The sequence below is a fragment of the Onychostruthus taczanowskii genome, unplaced genomic scaffold, assembly GCF_017590055.1.
Source record: "Onychostruthus taczanowskii isolate IOZ18803 unplaced genomic scaffold, ASM1759005v1 scaffold164, whole genome shotgun sequence".
Taxonomy (NCBI): Eukaryota; Metazoa; Chordata; class Aves; order Passeriformes; family Passeridae; genus Onychostruthus; species Onychostruthus taczanowskii.
Genome location: NW_024498840.1, coordinates 15,088 through 34,171, shown reverse-complemented (window position 1 = coordinate 34,171; position 19,084 = coordinate 15,088). Strand labels below are relative to the sequence as shown.

Sequence of the window (19,084 nt, the reverse complement as noted above, 5' to 3'; positions counted from 1 at the left end):
TGCAGATGCAAAAAAGGAAAATTCTCCATCTACAGAACAAAAGCACTTGGGGGGGCTGCAGTCGAGTCAGCAGGTGTCTGGTCACAGGAAAGCTAAGAAGGTTCCAGAAGGATCTCTTCCCTGTGAAGTGTGGAGCTGCTGAAGGCAGTGTTCTCTGTCTGGCCACACTCCTCACAGCTTCTGCTGGGCTGCCCTGGAGTGTACCTCCTCCTGCATCAGAAATGGGAAAGATTATTTGTCTTCTATGTGCTAAAATGAAATTAACTCTACAAAGCTTCATATGAGAGAAATGACCTGGCTTTGACAAAGCACAAGGAGCTGGAGACTGTTCTCTAACAAATTGCTTGATATAAGTTGAAACTTGTGCTGTCACAATCTTTTCTACTTTAGGAGTCACTTCTAATTACTGAGATTATGTCTTCTTGTTAAAGATGATCTGCATAGGGAAATCACAGTTATTTGCTGTATGTTCAGAGGATAATTAATGTTGTCCTTTGGTGACTTTGAAATCAAGCTCATTATCTACTTCTATTTGGGTTTGTTTAAATTTGTTAAAACTCAGGACTGATGAGAAGCAGCTTTGCTATGATGTGGTGGCAAATTTCTTTTTAATAGGAGATCTGCTACTAAACAGCCTTGATAGCTTTGAAACATGGCTTTTCTCTTTTTTTTGTAGATCAAAGAAGTCCTTGAGAGCCCTCATTTACTGACAGTGATCAAAATAGAAGAAGCTGGGGATGAAATTGTGAGCAATGCCATTTCCTTTGCCCTGTACAAAGGCAAGTAATTGTTTTTCTGAGTTTGTTTGGGGATTTAAAAATAAATGGGAAAAGGATGGCTATTTATTCTCTAGAACAGATTTCCTTAGAGCAGTGCCATCTCTCTAGAGCTAAGCTCCTGCCACAGTGTGGAGCCTTCCTCGCTCTGAAGGGGTGTGGCCAGGCTACAGCAGCAGTATGGGATCTCTCAGTGTGGGGAAGATCCAAACAAGGTAATTGGGAAGGCATTTTAGAGAGCCCTGGGGATGCTGATAGGGCCCCACTGGGAATCCTGCAGAATCTCTCTTGTATAGAGGGTATGAGGAGCCTGTATGAGGGTATGAGTTCCTTGTGTGAGGGACTCTGAGGAGCCTGAAGGAAGCATTGTGTTGATCTTGGTCATGAGGTGCTCCTGGCAGCTCCTTTGTGGCCTGTCTTGGACCATAAATAGATGCCTGAGCCTCCAGCCCCCACTTGGAAAGATGTGCACGGGTGTGGGAAAAGCCCCTTGGAAGGAGTCTTGTCCTGGTGGTGTGAGAAGCAGAGATGATAAACATGCCTGGCCTTGACCCAGAGGTTGTTGCTGCTCTGCAGCTTTCAGCACCAACGAGCACGACAGGGACAACTGGAACGGGCAGCTGAAGCTGCTGCTGGAGTGGAACCAGCTGGACCTGGCCAGCGATGAGATCTTCACCAACGACCGAAACTGGGAGGTACAGCCCCTCTCTGAGTGAGTGCAGGGAGCTCTGGGGAGGGACACAGCCCAACAGGAGCCACTGTCCCAGCACCTCAGCCTCTGTGTTGAGAGTGTCTACTGCTCCTGCACTGTCACATTCCATTCAGCCTGGAGAAGAGGAGGTCAGGCCTCCTTGGGAGCTGCTGCTTCCTCACAAGGGGCAGCTCTCATCTCTGCTGTGACAGGGACAGGACCCAGGGAGCAGCTGGAGCTGTGTCAGGGGAGGGTCAGGCTGGAGATCAGGCTGGGTATTCTTCCCCCAGAGGGTGCTGGGCACTGCCCAGGCTCCCCCAGGGAAAGGGCACAGCCCCAGGCTGCCAAAGCCCAAGGAACATTTGAACAATGCTCTCAGGGGTGCACAGGGTGGGAATGTTGGGGTGTCTGTGCAGGGCCAGAGGTGTTGGATTTGATGATCCTTGCAGGTCCTTTGCAACTCAGGGTATTCCATCCATAAATGATCATTTTGGATCATTCCATGATGATCCATTGTTTGATCAGTGTTGCAAAGGTGATCTGCCCATGCCAGAAATGCTCTGGGCCATCCAGCCACGGCAACTGTGTCCAGAAAAAAACCTGATTCTGATGAAAACACGACAGTGACCATGTGTCAGGCTGTAAATAAGATGTACACGTCTCACATGATCCCTAACTTTTGCTTTTCCATTTCTTCCTAGTCTGCTGACCTGCAGGATGTGATGTTCACAGCCCTGGTGAAAGACAGGCCCAAATTTGTCCGGCTCTTCCTGGAGAACGGCTTGGATCTGCGGAAGTTCCTGACCACAGAGGTCCTGAGGGAGCTGTACACCAACAACTTCAGCAGCCTGGTGTTCAAGAACCTGCAGATTGCCAAGAACTCCTACAATGATGCCCTCCTCACCTTTGTTTGGAAGATGGTGGAAGATTTCCGGAGAGGTTTCAAAAGATATTACAAAACCAGCAAGGATGAGATGGAGATACAGCTCTCAGTGAGTGATGAGCAGTTTGATCCTGCTGCGAGTGAGGTTATCTGGACTGCAGTGGTTAAAGCAGGAAATATTTTACACAAATATTCTTTAGTACCAGCTTCAGGAAAAACAGGCAGGCTGATTCTTCCTTGTCAAATACAAGGCTTTACTAGAAATAGCAAATGTAACCTAACTCACAGTAGTGTGTGACAAGTGGCAGAGAGCTGAGAGAAGGAATTGGTGAGGTGGCTGTGAAAGAAAGAAAATACAAAAACAGGAGAGTCCGTGCTCAGATTTGTTCCATTTGAAAACATCTGGTGAGCCTAGGTCTGAGTTCTTGCTCTCTCTTTCAGGAGGAGTGTCCTATCACAAGGCACCCATTGCAAGCTCTGTTTATTTGGTCAGTTCTTCAGAACAAGAAGGAGTTGTCCAAAGTCATTTGGGAGCAAGTAAGTTGAGTTCTCCTTTATTTCTCTTTGCAGGCAGTGCAGTGGGGTTCTGTGTCTTTAGTTTATTGGCCTTTGAATGTTCCACATCCAGCTTCAAACACACCACCACAAGACATAATTGCTAGATGACTCTCAGTAGGTTTTATATTGTCCAGTTTATGTCTGGGTGTGGACTTCATACTTTTGTTTCCTAAGGCTGTGTGTGAGTCAGCAGTCCACATCCATTGTATGCTGTCACCTTTGCCAATTCTGGGATACTGAGTTCCCACCCATTCCACAGCAGGGATGGGTTCTGATTCCAGGTGTTTGATTGCAATCCAATTTCTAATTGGGATTAGACAGTAATTTAATGACTGTAGAATCAAAAAGATCATTCTGGACTGGGAACTGAGAAGGTCCAAAATGGAGGAGAATTTTTAAAGATTCCACCTGGTGTAGTGGAAGGTGGCAGGGGGTTGGGATGAGATGGTCTTTAAGGTCCTTTCCAACCCAAATCATTGTGGCTTCAGGATTCTATGGTCATGTTCCCCTCTCAGAGGGATTTGCATGACTTCGCTCTCTCTCTACAGACCAGAGGCTGCACTTTGGCAGCCCTGGGGGCCAGTAAGCTCCTGAAAAGCATGGCCAAGGTGAAGAATGATATAAATGCTGCTGGCGAGTCTGAGGAACTGGCTAACGAGTATGAGACAAGAGCAGTAGGTAAGTGCCTCCTCTGTGAGTCCTTTAGAAATTTAGTGGGAAGGGTCAGAGACCAGGGAATTAAAAACTAGACATCCAACATTAAATACATTTTTCTTTTATGTCAACATGTGATTTTACTGCTAGGAAAGTCCTTCCACATTGTTTGTTCCCAGTAGAAATTTCGTGTCCTGTTCTGGCTTCAAAAGGTGGGTTTTGTGAAGTGGATTTTTTTGGGGTGTAGAATTTCTTTCATGGGGAAGAAAAGCTACTTAGCTCCACTGGCAAGGCTGAAGAAGAATGCCCACAAAAGGAATAAAAGTATAGAAAAGAGGAAACTTTCCTAATGAATACTGGTAGTATTCAGGTTGGGAAAAAACACCCTTCAGATTTTTGGGAGTACTTCTGGGGAGTGAGAACAAGTTGAAGGTAAAAAGTAGATTGGTGGTTCTGTGACTTTATAAGGACCAGCTCAAGGCCACACTGGAAATATCTTGCTTGTTTCCAGAGAGTATCTCTTATTCCACAAAGGAAAAACTGCTTAAATAGACTTTTTTAAAGGTATCTACATTCCTCAGACCAGGTGATTTAGCAGGACACTAAAGAGTGAACAGTGCATTTCCCAGTAAAAAAACATCAGATTCTGACTTTTTCAACCCTACTATTAATTTTGGACTGACTATAATTCATCAGATCAGTGCCAAACAGAATTTAAGAAAAGAGGACGGAGCAAGGAGATTTACTGAATCATTTAAGGAGAAATTCATGGTTTTTACTCAATTTTTTAGTGCAGAACTGAATGCTCTCTGTGTGATTCAGTGTTACAGTTTTCCGTCCAAGCTCAAATTCTATTGTATTTGTGGGGTGCCCCAATGAAGGCAGGAATGATGAGTCTGACTCCATGTTCTCAGAAGGCTAATTTATTATTTTATGATACTATATTATATTAAAGAATACTAAACTATACTGTACTAAAGAATACAAAGAGGATACTTACAGAATGCTAAAAGATAACAATGAAAACTCGTGACTCTCTCCAGAGTGCTGACACAGCTTGGCCCTGATTGGCCATTGAGTCAAAATAATTCAGACCAGAATCCAATTAAACAAACACCTGTGGGTAAACAATCTCCAAACACATTCCACATGAGCACAACACAGGAGAAGCAAATGAGATAATTATTGTTTTCCTTTTTCTCTGAGCCTTCTCAGCTTCCCAGGAGAAAAATCCCAGGCAAAGGGATTTTCTCAGAGAATGTGAATGTGACTAAATTCTGTATCAAAGGTTGAAGATGTGCAAGTGGGGTTGTAAAGGGATGCACAGTCATTCTGCAGTGCTGAAAATGTGAAAAGGGTTCTTTGGTACTACAAATATTACACTAAAGATATTTGCACCCAAGTTGCTGGGAAATTGAAGTTGGAACTCAGTGTGGAGCTGCTTCTTTCTTCCAGAGCTGTTCACTGAGTGCTACAGCAATGATGAAGACCTGGCTGAGCAGCTGCTGACTTATTCCTGTGAAGCCTGGGGAGGGAGCAACTGTCTGGAGCTAGCAGTGGAGGCCAGAGACCAGCAGTTTATTGCCCAGCCAGGTGTGCAGGTAATGGCAGTGAAGGAAAGGTGCACAGGTCACTGTAGCTCTTGTGCTCTAACGGGGGGTGTTGGCTCCTCTACTCACAAATGTAAATCAGGAGGGAAAAAAATCTTGGCTTGGGGCTATAAATCATAATGAACTGGGTAATAAAGACTGCCTGAAGTGATTTCTGCTTTTGGCTTGCACAGTGTGGATCTAATGCCCGGCAGGGATGAGCACTGCATATAATGCAATGGTTTATAAGTGTTTTATCAATCAGGTCAAGTCCTGCTCAGCCTCATTTTTAACTCCTCATCACATAGATGGAGCATGGCTGCCCTAAGGAGCCAGCATGCTGTTACTGATGCAGGAAGCTTTCTGTTTTGTTGCAACAAAAATCTCTAGCATTTTGATTGAAATCTCAAAAGTTGGGGGTTGATTTTTACCAAATCAAATGTTCTGAAACAGCATTCCTAGGTTATTTTGTTGCTGTTGGAACAAATGAGGGCGTTTCCTTCTTCCCTGCAGAATTTCCTTTCCAAGCAGTGGTATGGAGAGATTTCAAGAGACACTAAAAACTGGAAGATTATACTGTGCCTGTTCTTTTTCCCTTTAATAGGCTGTGGTTTCATCTCATTCAGGTAATCAACTGATTTTTCATTAGTAGGAAAATTTTTCAGAGGGAAAGAAAGTAAAATAATTGTAGAATCTTAATGCAAGTGAGGCTGGGTGGAGATCATCCACTCCAACCCTGTGCTCAAACAGGGTCAGCTGGAGCAGGTTGCCCAGGACTGTGTCCAGTTTTGGATATCTCCAAGGGTGGAGACTCGGGGGAAGCTGTTCTAGAGTTCAGTCAGTTGTAGATAAAGGCATTGAAAAGCCAAATGAGCTTTTGACAGTTTGTGTTTCACTCCAATCTTGGATTTACAATCACAGAATCACAGGATGTTTTGGGTTGGAAGGGACCTGAAAGCTTATCTTGTTTCAACTCCTGCCATGAGCAGGGATACATTCCACTGTCCCAGGTGTCTCCAAGCCCCATCCAAGCTGGAAGATTTACCAGCTTACTGGAGTGCCTAAGTGCAGTGGATGCAGGATGTCTTCACCTCTGAAGCAACAACCTGAGCTAGACTTTGCATCCTTTTCTCTTTCACTTTTAAGAACACAGATGTTTCTAGGCATTAAAAGCTATGCTTTGAGACCTTTTCCCTCTTTTGATTCCTCAGGAAAAAGCCTGTGGAGAAGAGTAAGAAACTCTTCTTATATTATGTGTCTTTCTTCACCTCCCCCTTTGTGGTCTTCTCCTGGAACGTCATCTTCTACATTGCTTTCCTGCTGCTCTTCGCCTACGTGCTGCTGATGGATTTCCAGAAGGAACCCACGGCCCTGGAGATCATCCTCTACGTGCTGGTCTTCATTCTGCTTTGTGATGAAGTGAGACAAGTAGGCAGCTCTTGCAACCCCAGAAAGTTTAGTGTTAGAGCCACAGCCTTGTGGCTTTTCCCCTCCAAGGCAGTGCAGGTGCTCAGGGGAGCCACTTGCTAGCAGAGCTGCTCAGGGCTCAGTGAGGGTTTTTTCCTCTGGTGTTTAATTCCGGCTTGTGCCCCTGTAGCTGCAGTGTCTGTGCACCAAGAGGATAATGGTGCCAGTGCAGAGGTTTCCCAGGAATGCTTGGCTTGCCAAGGTACTTGGTAATAAAGGGTTAGATTTAGCCCATTTACCTTGGTGCAAAGCTTTAGATTAAGTCATTCCTGCCTCTCTTCCCTACATTCCACCCCCTTTGTTTTTTATTTTGCCAGTAAACTGCATACCTTTATGCATTTCTATTTAGCTTTTAATCATCTGTACAGGTTTTGGTGGTTCAGTGTAGACTCAGGGGCCAGCTGTGATGTGGGAACAGCACGTGGGACTGCCTTTATAGCCAGCCACTTAGCTGGTATCTTCTCCTCACCTCACATGGAATCTGGTGGGTTTTGGGCAAGCTGGTCTCTGCCAGTCTGTGGCCAGAGCAGCGGGAGGATGCTGGGGGAGGCAGAAAGCAGTGGGTGCGTGGGTTTGGTGCTGCTCTCTGACTCTGCTGTAAGGCCTGAGTGGCCTCATGAGTGTTTGTGGCTGATCTGCTGGATCATCCCACCCTGCATTAGCTTTTTTTTTCACTTGAGCTCAGATGACATTTCTGATGCCGCTGTTCCTGTGGTGTTTTCCCTTTTTAATAGTCAAGGTGGAACCCTGTTTGTGGCAACTTTACTTGCTAAGAAAATGGGGGAAAAGTAAAAGACTTTTTTGTCATGAAAACACTAATGGAGTGTTTGTTTCTGCTGATTTAGGTTCTGGTGTCTCTGGACCTGTCCTTGCACGTCCTGTGTGTACCCAGCAAAAATCCTGGGGAAAACCTTAGGGATAGAAACCTTATTTTCCTACCAATGTCCCTTTTTCTTACTACCCTGACCAGGTAGAACTGCTGCAATTCCCTTTAGTAACTGGTAGCCAGACTGTACCAGTTTGGCAGTGGAGGCAGCTAAATTTGAATATTTCAGGTTACCTGCAGCCAGTGTTCTGGCTGCAAAGCTGTTTTCCTGAGCAGGAGAAATGGAGAAGAAAAGCAGAGCAGTGTCCCAATCCTCTAAACTTCTTGGGGAAATTCCTCCCTGGCTTCTCCTGAGGTAGACCACGTGTGCATTGCTCCAACTCTGCATCAAAATTGTGTCAGTGTCCTTTGTATTTAAAGAAGTAAAAGAGAGGGGTACCTCAGATTTTGTTTTCACATCCAAGGCAAGTAGGAGCAGCTTGCCTGGGGTCCCATGTAGCTGCAGCAGTCAGAGAACCAGTTCTGGGGAGAAAGCAGCCCCCCTTGGTCTGGAGCAGTCTCGGAACTGTAAGCCACTGGCTCAGCCCTGCTTTCACTTCTGGTGGTGCCAGGGATTTGTAAGTATCTGGAGCTGCTCCAGTCCCATTTAGAGCCATAGGGAAATTGGAGAGGCCTTGTCCCTGCTGTCTCCTTAGCCACACGGAGGTAGCCTCCAGCCAGGTGAGTGGGTGGACTGGTGGGGTGTGAAGGAAAGCCCTGCTTTCTCCAGTGGAGGAGGAATCTGGACAGAACCTCTGTGCACTTCACCTCTCAGCAGTAGGAACTGCTTGGAATTTGGAGAAGTGCACCTCAGTCCCAGATGTTTTGTTTGATTTAGGGAGCTACTGGGCAGAGACAGCACCTAGGAGAAAACTCCCTTTGATTTCTGTTTGCTTCCCATAGAAGTACTAAGGGCAGAATTGCCCTCCTTGGATATGCCAGTTAGAGATTCACTGAGCAGTACTCTCCAAAACTTTGATCATTTCAATGAAAATTGAAATTCAAAAGAATTATGGCTGGGGATGCAGTTTATTTCTCCAGGCCTGGCAGAGGTTTGTCCTGGTGAAGCTTCTTGTCCTCATCAGTCACCTCTGAATTGACTGCAGAGGTTGGTTCTTGCACAGACCTGGGATCCAGGCTGCTGTGCCAGTCAGTCAGGGAATGAGCAGGCATTCTCACTAGACTTGCAGTTCAGAAATAGAGAGGTGTGTAATTAGAAGAAGAAATTAAATCTGCGTCTTGGATCCAAAGCATGTGCCTGTAGCTGGGGGCAGATTAGTGAATGAGCTCTGTGAAGGGAGAGAAGCCAGGATGCATCAGCTACCCTTAAACTGTGAGCCCCGTCCCCTCACAGTGCCTCCAGGACCTCCGAGACCCAAAAAACCAGGCTGTGCCAGTAACTTGTGGCATTGCTGGATACACTAAACCCCTCTTTCTGGGGAAACTGAAAGCCATCTGCACTCTGGTGTTCTCTATTGTGTGACAAAAAGCTAATTGGGCAAGGAAACTGTGCTGTGTGGGGGTTACTTTCTGTTATTTTTCCTTCCCAGTGGTACATGAACGGCAGCAAGTATTTCTCAGACCTGTGGAATGTTATGGATACCCTTGCAATCTTCTACTTCATAGCAGGGATTGTGTTCAGGTGAGTAGTGCCTTCTCTTGTGTCCATGTTACAGCTTTGCTTCCCTGCCTTAAGGTGGGTTTTGACTACAACCTGTAATGAAATTTTGGGGAGCAATGTATTAATGGAATTCCCTTTATGAAGGCCCCAAATAATGGCAAGTGTTGACTTTTAAAAAAAAACCCAAAAAACAAACCAACAACAAAAAAGTCAGGGGACCTTTAGGATTTTCTGTGGCTCCTGTTACTGGCTATTTAGTGTGACCACCTGGGCCTTGTGTTACATTTAAATGAGTGGGATTGTCCCTACAGCAGCCTAACAATGTCTTTATCTCCCAGAAGCTGTTCTACACAATGAGGTCAGTTAAAAACCACAGCAAAGAAATGATGGAAACACATTTTCCAAAGCAATTGTTCAGTCAGCTGTAACTTAGTCCTTGTTGCCTCAGGGCAGTGGAGCAGTTGTTGCACTGTGGTGGTTTCAGAGGGCCGTGGGAGTAGCTCCAGGTACAAATTTCCTTGCTGTTAATAGCTTGAAGGGTAAGAGAAATAATGAGCAGGGCTGATGCATGTCAGGAAGAAAGGGTGTAAACAGAGTGTGCATTAACCATCTCTGCCACCTGCCATTAGATGGGGAGGCCATGGGGCCCTGCATAGCTGTGCTCTGCTTTCCAATTACTCACCTTCCACTCTCCATTTCAATGTCTCAGTGTGGTTTTGCCTGATTTCTGCATGATTCACCCACGGCTTCTCTTTGTTTCCTTCTGCTGTCTCCATCAGGCTTCACTCTGATGAAAGCTCTTGGTATTCCGGGAGAGTAATTTTCTGTTTGGACTACATAGTTTTCACCCTGAGGCTCATCCATATTTTCACAGTTAGCAGGAATCTAGGACCCAAAATTATTATGCTGCAGAGGATGGTAAGATTCTGGCAGTTATTCAACAGAGTCTAAAAAAAATGATGTGACACTTTTTTCCTCCTTCCCTCTTAAGAGTGAAATCACCATGTTCTGATGATGCCAGCAAGTTAAATCTGCTAAACAGGATGAATTAAGATTTAAATGGGATGTAATTAAGAGTAGGGCATTTTTCTGTGTCCAGAGAGAGAATAAGGATCAGGCTGAAGAACAGAAGAGGAAATTTGCTTCCTGGTAGCTTTTGTCTTTCATACCTCAAATGTTTCAGTGGTATTTCTGTTGCTCCCATGAGTATTCCCCAAACAAGACAGTGATGATGCAGGGTACAAGAGGAGGATTTTGGTCCTCCACTGCATCCATCCCACGAGTACCTGAGGAAGAGGGTGGTGAGGATCCTGTCATACAGTGCTAGAAATTCATGAAACCATTGGCCAGAGTGTCTGGGCTGTAAATGCTGGTTGGAAGCCATCCAGAGTGGCATTTCCAGAAGCTTTCATCTCGTAGGGGTAAGGTGAGCCACAGTCCTTTTTACCTGGTTCTGGCTTTTGTCAAGCCTGTCTGATGCCAGGGGAATATCCTGTATTCCAAAACATGCCTTGCTTTTACGGTTGCATAAATATTTTTGAAGTTCTCTGAATAGAAGTGGTCAATGTGTGTTGGTGAAATTAGGAGCAAGAAGTCATCCACGTGTGGCTTGCAACAGTCCTGCAGTGGGGCACTGATTGATGCCTGCTGTCCTTTTTCAGATGATAGATGTCTTCTTCTTCCTCTTCCTCTTTGCTGTGTGGATGGTGGCCTTTGGAGTGGCCAGGCAAGGCATCCTGAGGAAGAACGAGCACCGCTGGGAGTGGATCTTCCGCTCGGTCATCTACGAGCCCTACCTGGCCATGTTTGGCCAGTACCCCGATGACATTGATGGTATTTATCTTCTGGGGGTCTCTCCTGAGTGTGTTGAAGGTTGTCCAGCCCTGTGCTGGCCCCTTGCCTCCAAGTCTAATGGGGAGCAGGGATGGAGGGATGAGGGCAGGACCTGCAGAACGAGGAGCTCACTGTTTGCCCTCCTCTCTCTCTCTCTGAGGTACCACCTACAACTTTGACCACTGCACGTTTTCTGGGAATGAGTCCAAGCCCTTGTGCGTGGAGCTGGATGCCAACAACCAACCCCGCTTCCCGGAGTGGATCACCATTCCCCTGGTGTGCATTTACATGCTCTCCACCAACATCCTCCTGGTCAACCTGCTCGTGGCCATGTTCGGGTGCGTACCCAAGGAGCCGTGGCTTCCTGGTCATCCCCGTACTGGCATGTCTCTGGGAAAGGGAGTGCAGTGCTGGAAAAGCCACCCCTTGCCTCTGCATCTGTCACAGCAGCCTGGGGGAAGCCGGTGCAGTGTCCTGGGGAGGGATTGCTGCCTGTCCTTTGCCTCCATCTCTGAGCATCCTCTGCACTGTGGGCGTGCTGCGAACCGCCGCGGGTCACACGGGCTGATGCTGGGTCAGGGCCTTACCAAGTGTGAGCTGCTGCCCAAGTGACCTCGTGTCTTGGTTTGGAAAGACAGGTACCTGCTGAGGAAGGCAGGAGCCTCCCCTGAAATGGAGAATGTAACCCCCTCCAAATTGCTACAAATTTTAAATTAAGGGGCTCCCAGGCAAAAAAATATGGGAGCAGAAAATAACAGGTTGTTAATAGAGAAGAAAATAACAGGATAAAATAAACAATGCAGTAAACTAAAACAACACTGACAGAGTCAGAACACAACCTGACACCCTGTTGGTCAGGGTGTTGGTAGCAGTCCAGTTGGAACTGTGGCTGCAGTCCTCCTGGAGTGTCAGGTGTGCTTCTGCTGGAGCAGTGATCCTGTAGAAAGATGTAGTCTTCCTCTGAAGATCCAGTGGAAGAAGAGGCAGCTGCTGTTCCTTTGGGAAATCCAGTGGAAAAGCTGTGTTGGTACTCCAGAATTTCCAGATTATATCCAGGTAGGAGTGCTGGGCTGCTCCCTCTGGGCAGAGTGTCTCCCACTGGGATGCTATAGTTCTTATCAGCCATGCAGTGACATTCAATAGCCTGTTATCAGCAGATGTCCTCCCTGGAGGGAGGAGTGGGTGTGGAAGAGATAAGGAAAACTGCCCACTTAACAGAAGACAGCTGCCATGCAGATGGCAAACAGAATACATCTTGCCTTTCAATCTGGGACACCTGGCTGGAGGGAGTAAATGAGTCATTATCACTCTTCAGGACACTGTGGTTTTATTAACCTGAGCTGCTGTGTGGTGAGGAAGGGTCTGGTACTGCTCTGGTGCACCTGCCATTTGTTGTCCTGACTTAGACCACAGGCAGTGGGCCACATTCCCGTGGGGCATGCAGAAGGACTTTGTCTTGAGAAGTGCCATCACCTGCAGACCAGCAAGGGCAGGGAACATCTTCCTCAGCTTCTCCCAGAAACCTTTGTTGCATCCACTGCAAGCTGTGACAGGGAGTTGATTGAATCCTGGGAAGTTCCTCATATCAGACTATGGGGTGTGTTGCCTCTGTGTCTCACTTGGGAATGCAGCTGGATTGGTGCTGTGGCTCTGTTCCCATTCCCAGCCCTGCTCCTTTTCTGCTTTACACTCACATCATAACAAGAGTACTCAAAACCTCTGGCCACCCTTTCTTGAGGACCACTAGGTTTATTTCTGTGTTTTGGTGGCACCTTGGCAGGAAGTTGCTTTGGCAGCAAGAGAGTATTGACAGGACTCCTGGTGCTGCTGAAGAGGATCTCTCAGCTGAATGACACTGCCACTGTTTCCTGGCCTGAGATGTCTGAGTGTGATAAGTTGAGAATGCCTCAGATTTAGCTTTTGCTCTGAGCCTTTCTCCCCAGGCTGACCTGGACTCTAAAACAGTCAGAAATGCTATTTTTGGCAAGGCAGCCAGGATGTGCCTGGGGACAGACAAGCATGCTCATTCATACTCCCTAGAAAAGGGTGCAAGTGCCTCTCAACAATGAAGGGAAGTGTGGCAGTAAGCCAGCTCTACCCTAAAAACCTTTAATATTTGCTAGAACACTTACTTTAACAGCTGTTAAAGCTGTTAACAGCATTAATTGATGGTAAATGCTCAAGTTTACGCTGTCATGCCAGCAAAAACCCTCTAGTTTTGGCCAGTTGTATTTATCTTTTGAGCAGAAAGAGAAGCTCCACCAGGTGAAGGTTTGCATTTATCCCACATAAAGGTGCATTAGGCTCTCAGCAGAGGCATTTTGGGAACATCCATCTGCCCCTTACTGTCACACTGAAAGGTCAGGCAGCCTGGGAGCTGCTTGCTCCTGTGGTTGTAGCTTTGCTGGGTTCATACAGTGCTTTGTGCCGTGGCTTTATCTGTGCCTGCAGTGTGCTTCGTACCTCTACTACCAATCTCAGGAGCTTTTAAATGTCTTGTAAGGGTTCGAGTTCTACGTTTGGGATTTTTTCCTAAGAAAGGAGTTATCTGATCAGTTAATAAGACTCAATGTCTTGTGCAGAAGCATCCTGTTCTCAGGTGTCCAGGCTAGAAGACAATTGCTTAGAGCTGAGGTCGTAAAAGTACACGGTGCATTTTGTTCCTATTCAGATTTTTTCTGGTTTATTTATAACTTCAAGGGGTTGTTTTGGTTTTTTTTTTCCTACTGTCTTAGTTCTACCCATTTGCAAATTACTCACTAAGAAGGAGAACAAACTAAATAACCACCTAGTCAATAAAAATGACCACCTTCAGAATGACTGGGGCCCGTACCATCAGAAGGACATGGAGCTGCTGGAATGAGTCCAGAGGAGATTTTCCAAGGGCTGGAGCCAGGCTGGGAGAGCTGGGGGTGCTCACCTGGAGAGGAGAAGACTCCAGGGAGAGCTCAGAGCCCTTTGCAGGGCCTAAAGGGGCTCAGGAGAGCTGGAGAGGGACTTTGGGACAAGGGATGGAGGGACAGGACACAGGGAATGGCTTCCACTGCCAGAGGGCAGCGTTGGATGGGATATTGGGAAGGAATTGTTCCCTGGCAGGGTGGGGAAGCCCTGGCACAGGGTGCCCAGAGCAGCTTTGGGCTGCCCCTGGCAGTGCCCCAGGCCAGGTTGGATGGGGCTTGGAGCACCCTGGGATGATGGAAGGTGTCCCTGCCCATGGCAGGGGTGGAATGGGATGAGCTTTAAGGTCACTCCCAAGCCAAAGCACTCTCGGATTCTGTGACTGTAAAACCATGCCCTGGTGCAGCAGAGGAATGCTCTGTTCTTGGCTCTGACGCAGCTCTTGGGTGAACAACTCATCCTGGGTGTGTTCTCTCTTTCCCATCAGCTACACTGTTGGGTCAGTGCAGGAGAACAATGACCAGGTGTGGAAGTTCCAGCGTTTTTTCCTGGTGCAGGAATACTGCAGTCGCCTGACCATCCCCTTCCCCTTTGTCATCTTTGCCTACATATTCATGGTGCTGAGAAAATGCTTCAAGTGCTGCTGCAACAAAGAAAGCAAAGAGCCATCCATTTGTTGTGAGTTGGGTTTTTCCTTGTTGCCCAAAAGTCATCCCTACAGCAGGTGCATTGCAGTTCCTCCATGGCGTCCTGTGCTTATTCCAGGCATTTTGTGCTGTGCTGGGAAATTTCCAAGGGCCATGCAGAGCTCTCTCATGCAAATCCACTGTGCTGCTGAAATCTCTTCAGTAAGATTCAAGTTTTCAAGTGAGATTTATCCAGTGCTCTCTTGTCCAAGCCATTTTGCTGTAGAATTGCCTTGTGTGTGTCAATCATTAAGACTTCAGATTAATCCTGACTCTTCAGGGTTGCCTGTGCTGTTTCCCAGCTTTGCAAGGTGGTGGGTTTGGCTTTTTTGTAATTCATTCTACTTGCTAGGGAGTGACTGAAAGAGAATAAACAGTTTCCATGTAGCCAAATGAGCAAACCACCTCAAAAATGTGGCAAGTCAGTTCTCGAGCTGTTTCTCCTTGAATTTCTCTGTCAGAGGACACAGATAGGAATTGTTTTAAGAAGCTTTCCCCCACCTCTCCAGCAAATGTAGTGTTTTCTCAGCTGAGAGAGCATAAGTTGAGTTAATTGACAGGCTTGTTCCCATCCATCAGCAGCCTGCCTGTTGCCCTGCAGCAGAAGCTGGATTTGTTACCACTTCAGGAGGAAGAGCCTGCTTTGGGGTATAAAATTGCTTAGCACTAAATCATTTTGGCTGTCCAAATTGCTGTGTGGATTCCTTGCTGTTGGATGGCAGATATTCCTGCTCAAACGATGCACAGTTGATGCTGCAGCTCTGAAAGAATGGGAGAGTTAATTAGAGCCAGAAAATGATTGTGGTTTTGCTGATGATAGGAACTGAGAACTGCATGGGGGAAGCACCTTGGTGTATTGACTGTCATAAAATCCTGCCTTCCCCATTTAATTCTTATGGAAATGGTTGGGATTTGGGTCCTTAAATGCTTGTTGGAATATGGGAGAACAGCTGAGGGGTGTGTGAGCTCAGAGGAGCTCTGGGTGGGAGAAAGGGACTTCAGCCCTGGGCTTCTTTAGTCCCAGTTAATTTTATTTTTTTATTTAAACCCCTATGGTTTATGCTGTCCTCTTGGAACAGGATAAAATGCTGAAGTTATTACCCTGGAGGAAACGGATACCTCAAATTGGGCTCCTCTGTATCAACTCTTGAATTTGCAGCACCACCACAAAATGCTTTCTGGAAAAGACAATTCTCCATCATTCTGGAGTGCTTCAGTTCAGTGAAAAATCCCACATCATGGTTCTTGAAGTGTTACTCTTAATGATCCAGTATGGGATAATGTAGGAACAAATGGAAAGCTCAAACCCAGATGGGAACTTGCTAGAATGTCCTGTACCTGTTGGAGCAGAGGCACCTGTGTTAACCAAGACTCAGAGAAGTCCAGAAAGACTTTTGGAGCTTGTAAGGTTGGGGGGAGGGGTTTTGTGTTGGGAGGATTTTATGTTTGCTCATATTTTGTATTTTTAGGTGACTCTGGTTGCCAGGAGCATTCAGTGCCAGGTGTTAGTGTCACATCTGTCAGAGCTGAGTCAGGGGTGGGCAGTGGGGCTGTGAGTGCTCAGGATGTGGAGCAGGGAATCATTAACCTCAGAATGCACACACTGACCCAGCGTTTTTGCACCTTGCCTTTGGAAAGACAAATTAAATGTTTTTTCTTCAAATACATTTCCCAGGCTCAAGAAATGAGGACAATGAAATCCTGGCATGGGAAGCTGTCATGAAGGAAAATTACCTCGTCAAAATCAATACAAAAGCAAGTGATTCATCAGAAGAGTAAGGCTGCCGTTTTTGTCTTCATTCTCTTAATTTTCTCTTGAACATTTCTAGTCAAGGCAAGTTTTCAGCAGCTCTGAATGTTTACAAACTAATGAGTAAGTAAACAAACTCAGCAGAGACATGCTTTTGATTTCTAAAGTGAAATGGTGCTTTTTTGTCTGCTGAAGAGAAGAAAATGTCTTCCCATGGTGTTTTGAGATCTCATCATGGGAAGCAGTGCCACAGCAGTGCCACTCTTGTTGTAGCATTAGTTTAGGCTGGATGTTAGGAAAAAGTTCTTTATGGAAAGGGTTGTCCAGCCCTGGAACAGACTGGCCAGGGCAGTGGTGGCACCCCCATCTTGGGGTGGGGATTTAAAAGCTGTGTGGATGTGGCACTTGGGGACACGAGTTAGTGGCGGAATTGGTTGGACTTGATCTTTTCCAACCCAAGTAATTCTATGGTTATACATTTAACAGAGAATGTTTACCATTAGACGTGGAATCTCAGACATTCCCACAGCAGTAATCCAGATGGAGATGTGTACTTACTAGCATGAGTAAGGAAGACCTCTGAGGAGGGAAGATGGTCTTTAGAATCACGGTATTTGGAGCTTGGAGATACAGACTTGGGTGTTTCTTTGACTGCCAGCTCATGGAAACATTATCTTTGGGATATGTCTCATTGTTTTCAGAGTACTAGTATAAGAGAAAAAAGAAACAGAAAGAGAGCAAAAAACAGAACACTGCTAGAGAACAAAACCTGCTCTGTATGATTGCTTAACTTTGCTGACTTCTGGCAGCCTGAGTATTTCCCTTAATCAGAGAGAGCTGATAGGAATGGGCAAGAAAAACCAGACCCTTCCACAGCCGTGGGCACGAACATTGCTGTCCACAAATAAGTGTTTAGGTTAAGACTACCCAGAGACACGCAGTGTTGGGTAAGAAGCCAAACAAATACCAAAAATATCTCCTTGGTGCTGGAAGCAAAAGTGTCTAGAGAAGGAAAATGGAATAGAATCCTACTGATAGTAATTTGCATGTTGGTTAATTTACTTGTACTAAAAATGATGCCAGTCACATGCAGCCCTGCCTCCCTGGGAGGATGGAGCACTGGGGGAAGGTGGGGTGTGGTAATTAGCCAAGTTTTCCTTGGTATCCAGACTGATCCCTTTGCTCCGTGTTCTCCTTCTGCTCCTAGGATGGTGCATCGATTCAGACAACTGGATGCAAAGGTACTTCTGTCCCAGATTGCTCTGGGGAATGTGATTCTCTCTGGTAAAGCAGGGGGTGTGCCATGGCAAGGAAAATGAGCCTCCCAGAGTCGTGTGCAGTCTTTGTCACTTGTCAGCAGGACCCCAGCTTAACTGGACTTTTTTACTGTGCTGTTTGGATTCCACAGACGGGAATGTGTAGGGCGTGTAGTGGTTAGGACCAGAGGGAATGGTTTTGAATTTAGAGCAGGATTAGATGGGATAATGGGAAGAAATTCTTGGCTGTGGGGGTGGAGAGGCCCTGGCACAGAGTGCCCAGAGAAGCTGTGGCTGCCCCTGGATCCCTGGAAGTGTCCAAGGCCAGGCTGGATGGGGTTGGAGCAGCCTGTGTCCCTGCCCACAGCAGGGGTGGAACACAATGAGCTCTGAAGTCCCTTCCAAGCCACAAGAGCTTCATATTGTGCAGGAAAATGAAACAGAAAGGCACTTGCTTAGCACCGGAGGAGTTCTGGGGCAGAATAAATTAGAAGTAATTTCCACCTTAAACTGCAACATTCAGCCGTGTAACGGGCCCATGAAACAGCCGTGGGAAGAAGGGGTGTCACACACGTCCCCTTCCCAAAGGTGCCTGTCAAGTTTAGCTTCTGGTGCTGTTGGCATGGGGTAATTAAGCAATAGAAATCTACCAATCTGCCAGAGAGCACACTATGAGAATTGCCATACAAATAATCTTTCTGTGACTGTGATGCTGAAAAGACCTTCACAATGGGTGTTTTTGGAGACTTGACTGAATTATCTATTTGGCCTCTGAAGTGGGGAGTGGCTTTCGTATGAAGCACAGACTTTAGAGAAGCTCAGAGGTGAAAAGAGCCACATGTACTTCAGAGTACATATTTTGGTTGCTGTCAAATAATTTACATTGCAAAATGATAACTTGCTTCCCAGACTGAAAGGGGAGTGGTGAGCGAGTCTGTGATTAGTGATGCTGCTCTTGAATCTGAAAGGAGATCCTCCTAACCTTAATTCTATCCTGGAAAGAAATACCCATCTCTTGCATCTCTCTTCTGCTAACTGCTGGTTAACTCACTGAAATACAGAGGTATCAGGGCTCGTTGCATTAATTGCCCTGATGAACACTGTAATTAGGAGTGTCCTCTCGAGCACTCTTGCATTTGGTGTAATACTTGAAGAGGCAATTACTCATTACTTCCATTTCTCATTAGCATTGCTTTCCTTCAGCAAGATGGACTTTACAAAAATAACCTCTTTCTTATTTTTTTCAAGCTCTCTGATTTGAAAGGCCTTCTGAAAGAGATTTCCAGTAAAATTAAATGAGTGCAGCTGAAATCCAAGAGCAGCTACTGGAGCAGGGTAAGCCCTCTTTAAATCCATTCTCTACCCTGGAAAAGGTTACCAGCATTTGTAGTGTTAAATTGGTGTGTCTTTGAAAGAAGAGTAAGTATTAATTGTTGATGCTTGTACTCGTATTGTCTGATACTGGGAAAGAAAGGAGACCCAAATTCTCTTCCTCATTTGTGTTTTTCTTTCTGAAAGATACAGTTTTCCATCGGGGGTTTCTATCAATTTTTGGCA

At 46.1% G+C, this 19,084-nt stretch overlaps 1 protein-coding gene across 1 annotated transcript in view; it reads left to right on the top strand.

Annotated features, from left to right (window-relative positions):
* The window catches only part of TRPM8 (transient receptor potential cation channel subfamily M member 8), a 31,353-nt gene extending 12,527 nt beyond the window's left edge, over positions 1-18,826 (top strand). Inside the window, exons 9-24 of the mRNA XM_041399544.1 lie at positions 677-779; positions 1,353-1,471; positions 2,169-2,459; positions 2,792-2,887; positions 3,457-3,586; positions 5,018-5,163; positions 5,665-5,777; positions 6,363-6,579; positions 9,034-9,125; positions 9,884-10,022; positions 10,766-10,937; positions 11,098-11,275; positions 14,323-14,513; positions 16,197-16,296; positions 17,479-17,512; positions 18,776-18,826. Coding sequence (XP_041255478.1) covers positions 677-779; positions 1,353-1,471; positions 2,169-2,459; positions 2,792-2,887; positions 3,457-3,586; positions 5,018-5,163; positions 5,665-5,777; positions 6,363-6,579; positions 9,034-9,125; positions 9,884-10,022; positions 10,766-10,937; positions 11,098-11,275; positions 14,323-14,513; positions 16,197-16,296; positions 17,479-17,512; positions 18,776-18,826 — 2,172 coding nt within the window. The remainder of the gene's footprint in view (positions 1-676; positions 780-1,352; positions 1,472-2,168; positions 2,460-2,791; positions 2,888-3,456; positions 3,587-5,017; positions 5,164-5,664; positions 5,778-6,362; positions 6,580-9,033; positions 9,126-9,883; positions 10,023-10,765; positions 10,938-11,097; positions 11,276-14,322; positions 14,514-16,196; positions 16,297-17,478; positions 17,513-18,775) is intronic.
* Positions 18,827-19,084: the final 258 nt, after the last annotated feature.